This window comes from Spea bombifrons, chromosome 10, assembly GCF_027358695.1.
Source record: "Spea bombifrons isolate aSpeBom1 chromosome 10, aSpeBom1.2.pri, whole genome shotgun sequence".
Classification (NCBI taxonomy): Eukaryota; Metazoa; Chordata; class Amphibia; order Anura; family Pelobatidae; genus Spea; species Spea bombifrons.
Genome location: NC_071096.1, coordinates 5,212,247 through 5,224,363, shown reverse-complemented (window position 1 = coordinate 5,224,363; position 12,117 = coordinate 5,212,247). Strand labels below are relative to the sequence as shown.

Here is a 12,117-nt window from a genome sequence, read left to right as displayed (position 1 = left end):
GCCCTTTATCACTCCCATCACTCCTGTGTTCCAATGGCCCTTTATCACTCTCATCACTCCTGTGTTCCAACGGCCCTTTATCACTCCTGTGTTCCAATGGCCCTTTATCACTCTCATCACTCCTGTGTTCCAATGGCCCTTTATCACTCCCATCACTCCTGTGTTCCAATGGCACGTTGTGTTCGCTGATCCAAGTTTAAGTTTAAAAGGCTAATTGATGGTTAGAAACCCCTTTTGTAATTATGTTACAGCCAGAAATGTCCTTGTTTTCCATTAAAACAGCTGAGTGACCCCAAACTTTTGAACAGTAGTGTACATTCTTTTCATTAATTTGTAAAATGTTCTGTAAAGCAATGTTGGGAATGTACCCCCTATGTAGCGTCTCACGGGTGCTCAACGAAAAGTCAATGAATAGTTTCATAGGAAAGCTGAATTTTTGACCTTTGGTGGGCTTGAATGTGGGCAGAAAATACCCTCTCCCACCGAGCTTTTTCTGGGTGTCACGTACGTTATGACATCATGAGTGGTCTGTGAGGTGTACGTCTGGACGGGCAGCGAAACTCCGCCATGTAAACAATATATATATATTTTTTTGTACTCTGACATTTTCCCCAGAAATCGCCCCCCCCTCTAACAGTTCATGTTTTATTACTTCTTTATCCGCCTTTCTCTCGATAAACCCTTTTTGATGTTGATGATGTCGTGCTCACCGTATTCATTTAATTTTCTATTTCCAACTCCAGATAATATTAAAGTATCCGTGAATGACTTTATCATCAAAGCCACAGCCGTCACTCTCAAAGTAAGTATTGTCTGTCTCTGATTGAACCGCGACCCGGGGAGTCGTTTCATTTCATCAAAGGGACATTAAAAACCAATATATATGTTCAAAGATTTGTATTTTATGTTTGCCTTTGTTTCACCTTTTTGCAGTATTACCACAAGCCTTTATATGCAGGTAGACCCCCCCCCCCCGGAGCGTTTCATTGATTGCATATTAGGCCGGGTGGTGATGTCACAAAGTAAAGCTAACCAATCATTTTATCTCAATAGACCATCGGTGAGGGTATTAAACATGCAAGGGATAGGCGAATGGTTCCTGAATCTAAGACGAGACCAACGACTGATTAAGATTTGACAGCAGGCGAAACGGGCGACTAGGCGGGGGCCGAATGCGGGCCGATCTGCCGTCAAATTATATGTTTTTGGCAAATCTCAGATTTAAAGAGAAATTCAGACCCACCGACCGTACGAATGACAAATGGGTTAAAATCTCTTCTTTCCGCGCCCTTTAACCCCCAGGTGTAAGAAGAATACTTTATAGAGAAGGCATTAAGCGGCCGCCTGCTCTGCGTTTGCGCGCCGGCGCTCTGTAGCTTCTCCTGTGTAGTCGATAGGAAAGTTAATTTTACTGACACGGTGCTTTTCACAGTCTAGAGGAAACAAATGTATTCCTTCTGCCTTTGTTTTAATTTCTAAAAGTTAATCTTCGGGGAGTTCCAGTTCGCTTGGTCCTTTGTTCAGATCGCTGGCTCTGTGTAAGCAGGATTCTGTCCCTCGCCTGTAACTCCATAACAGACGGTCTGATCTGGGATCAACCCATATGCCATCATCGCTGCCGGAGGACATTACGTATTCTCCCACACGCTGCCGGCCTCTGCTAAATATTTCATTGATTTTTTTTTTCTTCTTTGGTCACGTTTTGGTTTGTTTTCTGTTGAAATAAGACTCGGATCGGTAGGGGTTACCAAAAATTACTCTGGAGCAAAGCTTAAAAAGCAATCTTATCACCTTAGCGATCAGCACGAAGATTCCACCCTTTGCTACATAGAAACATAGAATCTGCCATCAGATCGGCCCCATTCGGCCCCCGTCTAGTCGCCCGTTTCTCCTGCTGTAAAGACTCAAACCATAATCAGTCGTTGGTCTCGTTTTAGATTCAGGAGCCGTTTGTCTATCCCATGCATGTTTAAATTCCCTCACTGTATTACCATCTACTACTTCTACTGGGAGGCTATTCCACTTATCTACTACCCCCTCAGTGAAGTAAAATGTCCTTACATCGAAGCCTCTGACCTTCTAGTTTTATATCGACTTTATTTTTTCTTTACATAACCCGGAACGTTCTGATCAGTGCTCGCTTGTATTACCAAAAGTTTTTAAAATGTGGCTCCGGTTTCCGATGGCGACCAAGCTAAAATATTATTTAATTAATGTTCATGGTTAAAGTTTAAAAAACGATTTCATGTGTCTGTATACCGGAGCTTCACCCCAGCTGCACGCATGTGCATGATTTATTTTATATGGCGGTGCCCGTTACCGTATATTACATCATGGTGAAAGGTTACTGTGACACGGACCTGCCAGCCTGCATCGTGCTGTCCGGGGTAATCAAACTCAGATGCTTAATTACCGATTAAAATAACAAAGATATGGAATTTAAATTCCCTCCTTCTTACATCACTGAACCCCAACATTCAAACCCGAATCCCTAAAACAAATCGACGACCGGCTAAACACCCCCTGCAAGCTGTAGGTGTTTCTTAATTCATTATTTTTCCCCCCCGAAATAGTAATCTATTTCTTAATTCATTATTTTTCCCCCCAGAAATAGTGATATATTTCTTAATTCATATTTTTTTTTCCTCTTAGCAAATGCCCGAAGTGAACGTCACTTGGAACGGCGAAGGTCCGAGGCTGCTGGACTCCATCGATATCTCCATCGCTGTGGCCACCGAGCGCGGCCTTATAACTCCCATCATAAAACAGGCGGCCGGCAAAGGGATTGCGCAAATCGCCGAGTCTGCAAAGGTGAGCGCAACTTGGCCCGAGAGGCGAGGGGCTTTCTTACAGGGTCGGCGTCCTGAGCCGTCATTAGTCACGGTGTCAGGTTGTCCGCTCGGGGACCGGTTGTTTAGGTGACAGTTCCTTGCAAAATCACTACAATGAACCTTTAACGTGCAACTTTGTTTCACCGTCAACGGTTCATCTGGGCTGGAAGAAATGACGTAACGGAAAATATTAAATGCTATTGAGTATTTAATCAGTATTTCCAACATAAATGGAATTAACCCTCTGAAAATACTGTACGCATTAGCTGTGTAGATACAGACGGCTCCGGTAATAAAGTAGAATTTGCTTGTTACGGTCGCCAAGTATAAGGGGGGGGTTAACGGATCTCAGCCCCGGTGCCAGAAAATTCCATGTATCACTCCGGACCCGTCCCTGTTATTATCACACCCTGTTATTATGTCATCGGTGTTAATGATACTCTAAATACCGGAAAGCGGAATCTTTTACTACATTTTAAGGACTCGTCCATACATCGCTTGCTTTCTGTTCTGGGGTGGAATTGGTGGCTCCTTAAACACAGAGAGGCTGGAGCACAATTGATTGTTTTAGGAAAATGTATTGATCTTAGTACTTTGGGGGGGGGATCCTCAGGGTTAATTTTGTAAGAGATATGTCGGTTCACACGGACTGCAGTGCTGATCACCAATGCAGGAGTAGACGGACGCCTCTCGGTCACTACTGATGGTAGGAAGGTGGCAGAACTAATAGCATCGAGGCAGCAGGTCCAATAGGTGGTGCCAAGGGGCAAGACAGATTTTTTATGGCGTCCTGTGTGACTCCCCAGTTATGGGAGCAAAACACGCAAACCTTCTCCCATAACACACTGCGTGTTGGTCTCGGGGTAAGCAGGATGTTACGGTTCATACGTGAAGGATGCATTCCTGGGATCTGTGTGAAGAATCCCGGCTTTCACCGTATCAAATCAGTCATTCCGTTTATAGATGACGCGGTTGGGCATCAATCGGTTACCATTCAGCAGAGCAGAGTATTGCTGCATTCATCTGGGGTTAAACACACATTAGCCTATGGCAAGGAATCGCACAGCCAAAGCGATATACCCCATGTGGCATCTTGTTTTATTCATTAAGAGTGGTGGGTGCGTTCCACATGCTTCCAGTAGAGGTGAAAGACTAACTCATAATTGGAATACTGGATGGAGTTAGAAGAAGGCTTTTCTTTCTTTCTTCCTTCTTCACCAGCTATGCCATGAGGATCATCAGGTCAGGTCAGGGTTGTGGCATTTGACTCCACCCACAACATACCATGAATAGCCCCACCCAAAGCGAGCTCCACCCCCTCTATATAAAAGGGGAGCTGCAGAGCTCCAGGCCATCATACCCGGATGTTCTCTGAACGGAGGTTGCCCTATAATGAATGCAGAATGTCAGTAAATTGATCTCAACCGACCCGCAACTCGCTATTTAGTGAATATGCCTCGATGGCCGCCTGCTTGGCAGTTTGTATTCAGGATGTTATTTTGAATGTTTATCTGTGACGGGTGATGCGTCATGGATCTGCGCAGGTCTCCGTGGGACTCTTTCCTCTTCCATTGGTGATTAAGGATGTTTGTTTAATGCGATCAAAGAGCTTCATTGTCCCGCGGCGCGCATTATTTCTATTATATTACCTTTGCGTGGAAGACCTGGGCCAAAAGGCCTTTAAAGGGAATTAACCAGTTTACTTATTATAATGGCAAAAACATACACCAAGCTTATCATAAACAAACAAAAATGATCATTTTCAGCCTTGGGTCAGTGTCTTTTTATTCAGAGGCTGAGATAGAATAGAAGGAATTTTTACTTTACTGAGAGGGTAGTAGATAGGGGGCACAGCCTCACAGCAAAGGTGGTAGAAGCTAATACAGTGAGGGAATTTAAACATGCATGGGATGTTTCCATGATAAACACAGTCTGCATCTCTATGGGAACTGAAGCTCTTATTTAGCGAACAAAGCCCTCATTATATGTCATTTAGATCTCTTTAGATTAAACGTGATCTGAAACCTGGGGATTTATAATTCTAATGTCTGTTCTTATGGAAGATAATCCTGGTTATTAACCGGTGATATACAATGAGCCGTAATACTGACCCGAAGGCTTACGCTTTTCTTGTGGGGTGGCTAAACCAACGGAAGCGTCTCTTAATCTGACAATATAAATAAGTATTGGTGCACCAGAAGAATGGAGAAAGAATCTAGATTGTAAGCTTGCGAGCCGAGTCTCTCCACCTAATGTATTGGTTTGTCTTAGTCTGTCAGTTCTCATCTTGTCAGACCCCTTGAATATATGTGTTGTAAGAAGCGCTGAGTAAACTGTTGGCGCTATATAAATAAAAGCTAATAATACCTCTGGAAATCTGTTGCATAGCTTTTTGGCATCTAACAGGTTAACCATACCACGGCCGCTCCACCCAAACCGTGTGTGTCTGATCCGTGAACGTGTTTTTGGGCTCTTTTTAAGGTTCTTCCGATTGAAATGGGCGTTTTCTCCGAGAAGCCACCACGCAGGGACATGTACAGGCGGAATACGCTCATTTATGCGGTTGACGCCCCAAAAACCCTCGCCCTTTTACCTTTCATGTTTTTATTTTACTTTTTTCTCCCCCCCCCTTGATTTAGAAAATACATCTTCACCTATCGCGGTATCGGTAATATTTAGCCACGGCTGTGAAACGGTGGCAGGAAAGGCGTCAATTAAATCTTAATTGCATCGGGATTTGCGGAACAGATGGCACATGTCTTCTAAGCAGTGTTACACCACAATGTTCACACTGGCTCAAAGTATGAAGGCTGTTACCATCCGCAGACTGATATATTCAACCTATAAGACAAATCATTTAATTTTGGGAGAAAAAAAATTTTGCTTTTTTTTTTTATTTTTATTTTAGACAGAAAGGGAAAAAATTATACCTTTTTTTAAAAGCGTTATCGTTGCGTTGATGTAGGAGTACACGGTTATATTTTTGCCCACAGAATGCGGCCACCGTTCTTTTGTGATAAGATTGTTTCTGAAATAATGTAAGAAGTGAGAGATCTCATCGTTCTGCTCCTTATTAGTGCTCCGGAACCAGATATGGAGTCTCGGCATAGATTATTATCTGCGGCTGAACAAAGACTGCTCGTGATGGATTAATAAATGCAGGTTATGTAACGACACTCGGACTTGGCTTTTTATTTAGTTTTCTGAGTGGTGAGTGGCCGTCTCCATTCTTGAACCCCGTTGCTCTTAGTAAATGCATTAGGAGTTCATGAATGTTCTCTGCCGGTGCAAATTCACTGTACACCCTGGTTAAAATACTGCTAGGGTTTGCATTACTGACTGTGGGGGGCATCGTTGACCCTCTGATATGGTCTTCTCCATCTTGGACCTTAAAGAAGATGCAGGGTTCTTTTTATTAAGACCATCTACAGCAGTCACGGAATAATTAGCTTATTTATTGGTATGCACTATTGTTTAAAAGTTTTGGGTCACCGAGCTGGTTTCATGGAAAACCAGGAAATTTCTGGCTCTAACCATCAATTAGCCTTTTAACCTTAAACTTGGATCAGTGAACATTGGAACACAGGAGTGATGGGAGTGACAAAGGGCCATTGGAACACAGGAGTGATGGGAGTGATAAAGGGCCATTGGAACACAGGAGTGATGGGAGTGATAAAGGGCCATTGGAACACAGGAGTGATGGGAGTGATAAAGGGCCATTGGAGCACAGGAGTGATGGGAGTGATAAAGGCCATTGGAACCCAGGAGTGATGGGAGTGATAAAGGGCCATTGGAACACAGGAGTGATGGGAGTGATAAAGGCCCGTTGGAACACAGGAGTGATGGGAGTGATAAAGGGCCACTGGAACACAGGAGTGATGGGAGTGATAAAGGGCCATTGGAACACAGGAGTGATGGGAGTGATAAAGGGCCATTGGAACACAGGAGTGATGGGAGTGATAAAGGGCCTCTGTACGCCTATGAAGAGATTCCATTAGAGATCAGCCTGTTCCAGCTACAATAGTCATTTACAGCATTAACCCCATCTGTGCTGGATTTCTGATCCATTTCATGTTATTTTTATGGATGAGTAATATTTTGTGATGACTCACGGCAAAGACTGTAAATGCACTCCTCAATAAATAGGTGCTGGCAGAGACTCTGTGGATTTCGTAAAAAAAATAAATAATAATGTCTAACTTTTTCTTGGGACATAATTTCTTTTTAATGACCCTGAAGGGTTTGCCTGTCCAGCCCTATACCATAGGGTTGGGTGGAGATGACTGCAAGAATGTTCCTATAAATTATCCGTCGGGTTATTCACGTACAAGTTTGAAGCAAGAGAAAGTAGTTGCTTCTGTGCCGGGCTACCAGCTGCAGAGGGAGCTCTGGAGGCCACTGGTTCCCCTACCTGCGCATGCAGTAAAAGGCAGCTCTTATAACTACTGGGATATATTGGAAATAGAGAGGGTCCAGAGGAGGGCCACAAAAATTATTAAAGGAATGTGAAGAAAGGCTGCGCAAATTGGGATTGTCTTCTCTGGAGCGAAGACGTGTTCGTGGGGATTTGATAAGTACGTTCAAGGTCAATGCAGAGATCTTTTTGGGGATCTCTTTTATAAAGCGTACGTTCCAGACAACATGGGTGGTCCCTTAAGATTGGAAGAAAGGATCTTTCCTCCTAAACCTAGAGAAGGTGGGTTATTTTACTGTTAGGAGGTTAAATTAAGGAATAGACGCCTTCTGAGGTTGTTTTGGCCGATTGCGAGAAATACATTTTTTCTTTTTCTTTCCTTTTTATTATGCACATCTGCCACAGTTATGCCTTATACCCCCTATATGCCACTCTGCCCCCCCCCCCCCCGACTTACCAACGCATCCCCAGACTTGTCCCCCGTGCTTCAGACTCTTTGGTGTCTAGTGGGGACAGCCGGTGGACATCTGCGCGATGGACATCATAGAAGTGACTGACTGGAGGATCCGGGTCCCCTGCAGCGCTGCGGAGGATCTGGATCTTAATCTTATAGTCAGACCTCTGTTTGAGGCCTGATTATAAGACAACCTTTGCGCTGAAAAAACCTCATCTTATATTCAAGCAAATACGGTAATTAACTATGTAAATTGGAAGTGTTGAGCAAAATACCCGGGAGCTGTCTGGGACTAACCCTTGTCTTCCCTCCTTGCTACTTTTACAGCGACCTCTAAAGACTGTATTACTTTCCATGCTAGCCAGGGACGGCCACATCCAGTTTGTTTAATACATTGTCGTGCCGCGAAGAAGGTGCTTGTGAGACATTGTAACAAAAGCACCAACAACACGACACTGAGAGCGATTGTAACTGTGCAGTACATAAGAGCCTAGTACTATTCTTGCGTCCTCGTTACCATTCTACCTGCCGTACAGAACCTTCTACCTTTTTTACATACAGCGCTGGAAATCGTTGCATTACATAACTAACAGTTATTTCATCATGATGAGATACGTTGTGTGATGCAAGCAGAAGGGAAATGACATTAAAATACTCTGTTGCTATAGCAGTAGAGCTGTGGCTTCATTTTTTTTTATTTTTTTTTTCCATGTTTTACCCAAAAAGAAAAGTAAAAGTGGGTTTTCAGTTACTTGTATAACCGGCTACATCACTTAAACTTTGGTGAGCAGGCACTTCAAGAACATCTTTGTAAATCGGATTTTATTGTGCATGACATGCGTGAGTTTATGGATACATTATTCAGCAGCTTGCCATCACATCTATTAACTTGTTTGGTTAGCGAGCTGACATTTAGCTGCTGTCAATCAGACGTCCCGGTTTAACACACAGTGCCCTCTGTTCGGCTTCGCAGGTCCTGGCACAGAAGGCTCGAGCTGGAAAACTTTTACCTGAGGAGTATCAAGGAGGATCGTTCAGGTAAATTCAGGAAAACCTTCACGTTGGGTTATGGAGAGCCGTCATGGGACCAGAATGGGGCGCGTGATACATACTGGTGGTTGAAATGGTATTTAGAGGAAGCTCCAGCTCCCACGCTTGCTCTGGCATGCTAAGCGAGTAATTCTAGGTATCTGCTTTTAAAAATATCAGCCGTAAAGACACTTAGTCAGCACTGAATGGTCTATCTACCTACCAAGCCCCAATGACTATAAGTAAATTTGACCTTGAGATGGTAAATATGACCCTTAAGGGCCAGAATACGTTGGTTTCCCCCTAAGCTAGTAATGCCCAGCTGACCTTTTTAAGTATTTATTATCTGCTCAGCCCTACGCTTAAAGTGGCAGTCCAGTGACGAGGTTCTTTATGACCGCCATCGTTTCCTTTTCTTGCTCTCCGGTTATACCCACTTAAAGGTGACAGCAGGTATATATATATTGGTCGTAAGCAGCTTTGGCGCAGGATTTACCGCTGAAAGCTCACTTATCTCTGAAAGTCTGAAGATGCAGGATTAGTGCTTGTATAAGAGGACATTTCCAGTTGTTTTTCCCTGTAAGACGGCCAGTCCGCCATGGAGACGGGTAAATTGAAGGCTCCATACGAACAGTCTGCAGCATTAATGTAGGTTATAACAAGGTGTCTTGGCAGTCCCATCGCTGTGCGTGGTTCTGTCTACAAAGGGTGTGTGTAAATTGTGAAATAAGTGTGAAAAATAGTTAATTTTTGCCCCTCTCTCTCTCTCTCTCTCTCTCTCTCTGAACCCTACCCTTTGTGTTCTTCCTCTTCTCTTCGCTTCCAGTATCTCCAACCTTGGCATGTTTGGCATCACCGGGTTCAGCGCGGTAATAAACCCGCCGCAGTCCTGTATCCTGGCGGTGGGAACATCCCGGGCCGAGCTCACCCTGGGCGAAGACGAAGAAGGGAATCCGCTGATTGTCCAGAAGCAGCTCTTGAACGTCACTTTGTCCAGCGACGGCCGGCTGGTGAACGATGAACTGGCGTCCAAGTTCCTGGAGAAATTCCGAAGCAACTTGGAAAACCCGATGAATTTGGCTCTGGTTTGAGCTGGAGGAAAGAGGTTTAATATTAATAATGTATAAATATTTAGTGCAAGCGTACAGAGATTGCTCACGGTGGATTAATAAAAGCAGATTAACTTATTACAACCCAGCAGTCTGCATGGAGTTCTTTTTCATTGTAACTCAGGGGTGTAGAATGCATAGCGTTGGATCTCTGGGGACCACAGATGTCCTTCATCAGGCCTAGTTTTGGAATAAACTTTTAAGGGACTGATTTGGGGTTCTAGACTCAGACCTAGGTGCTTATTCTTTATAGGAAGCTTTCAAATATAAACCCCCCAAAATAGTGGTGAGTAATGCAGGGTTAGTCTCAACTTCTGATACCGAAAGGGTTAATATTCCAATTGTGGCGATCAGTGATCATGTAGCATAGAATTAACTACGGAGCCCACAGACTGATCAATGCCTTCGGTAGAACCTTCCGTGAGAGCCGGATACATTTGTTGTTACAATGCATATCGGCATCTTTTATTCTGTTTGCTGGAAAGAAATCAGAAACCAGTCCCTCTGGCACGGTTAACTTGGTACACATATGATGGGGTTTTTTTGGGCTCAACTTTCTATGACCTAATTTAACTTACTTTTTGTCCAAGATGTAGCCAGCTGTGGTCTCTGGCAAAGATAGAAGCCATAAATAAGTCTCTTGATGCGATGTAATGTGCAGCCGCGCGAACGGGCCGGTTATTCCATGAGAGAGGCCGGTCTGTACAGTAGCGCCGCTTCCTTCAGCTACTCGGTATTCAATGCACCCTGAATCTGCATCCAGACCCGGTCTCTGCCGGGATCAATGGGTCTCTTGTATGCCGGTCAGCCACGCACCATCCACGGCTCCCGGCCAAAGCTTCCCTGTTTTGTCTGTGTGGTATCTTTGTTTATTTAGAAGCATCTTTTGTATGTACTTCGCCAGTTTACCACGTATTTACTGCCTTCCACGGACACTCTCACTTCCACAAGCCAGACATGGATGGATTCTTTGTTAGCTCAGTGAATGCATTGTGTAAAATAAATAAATAAAATATATTTTATACATGAAATATACGTCTGGTTAATTAAATCGTTGAATTGCTTGTTGCTTGCTATGGAAAAAAAAAGTCTTGGTCACCAAAAGTGACATTGCTAAATCCATAGCTGAACTGGTTTTATGTCTAACTCCACTTCTGTCTTTCAACTTGACGCCCGTACCCCACAGATTCGTACTAAGCTGTAAATACTGCTTTCAGTGCTGGCCACAGGTTAACGCTTTGGGCAGTCTGGTTCGGGCCTACAACGTATTTGGCTGCCTCCTTACTGCTTGCGGAACTGCATGCCGCCTCTTTGCGGAACTACACGCCGCCTCCTTCCTGCTTGCGGAACTGCATGCCGCCTCCTTCCTGCTTGCGGAACTGCACGCCGGCTCCTTCCTGCTTGCGGAACTGCACGCCGCCTCCTTTAGTAAAGTTTCTAATGCTGAATTTAGTTGTAAAATGGTGACATTCCGAAGAGTAAGAAGAACCAACAACCTTTTATGTTGGGGTCCGTGCACGATGCTTGCGGAGAATGGTCTTGAATTGTAGCCCACCAGCCGCCTGAGAAGAACGCAGCTCTTCAGCAATACATAGCGGTCAATGGCAGACTATGGATAAAGGACTCTCTGGGCTGATACAATTTATTTACACCATCCAAAAGCTCTAAACCCTTCTCTCCCTTGGCCTTTATCCATATATTATTAAAAGCTACTCTACTTGTCAGCCCTTCCTCATGTATTCAGTATGGTGAGCTGTCCTCGGTTGATTTAAGCTTCCTGGGTTTAATTCGGACCTTGTGGGCTCTCTGTTGACAACGCTTCTGAAACACACCCTGAGCCGCTGGTGAATGGATCTATCCATGTGGAATACATTTTTAATGTTTGACTTAATACAGATGCTGTCGTTCTCTCATCTGCTATTTTTATCATCCGGATGACATCCTGTTTGAAATAAATTAGCGATTTGGATTGTTGCCTTCACTTAGCGAATGTCATTGTTTGGAATATCACAGCAACATTGCAACAAACTTGCGTGTTAAGTGCTCAGGTGCCGACGCTAAATCTTCCATGGGGGTGGGCAGCTAAAATAATAAAATAAAAAATAAAAAAAACCTAAAAAAAAAAAAATCTCAGTGGGGTGCAACCAGAAAAAATAAAAATATTAAACCAAATATAACATTAAAAGCCGCTGTTTGTGTCTTTTTGCGAATGGATGCACGTGACAACGTCTTTAGATATAAATTATTATTTTTTTTTTTATTTAAAATAAAATGAGATAA

At 43.8% G+C, this 12,117-nt stretch overlaps 1 protein-coding gene across 1 annotated transcript in view; it reads left to right on the top strand.

Annotated features, from left to right (window-relative positions):
* Window positions 1-9,921, top strand: part of PDHX (pyruvate dehydrogenase complex component X) — a 30,413-nt gene extending 20,492 nt beyond the window's left edge. The window contains exons 8-11 of the mRNA XM_053448598.1: window positions 744-802; window positions 2,653-2,811; window positions 8,673-8,737; window positions 9,555-9,921. Of these exons, the coding sequence (XP_053304573.1) occupies window positions 744-802; window positions 2,653-2,811; window positions 8,673-8,737; window positions 9,555-9,819 (548 nt within the window). The 3' untranslated portion in view covers window positions 9,820-9,921. The remainder of the gene's footprint in view (window positions 1-743; window positions 803-2,652; window positions 2,812-8,672; window positions 8,738-9,554) is intronic.
* The last annotated feature ends 2,196 nt before the right edge of the window (window positions 9,922-12,117 follow it).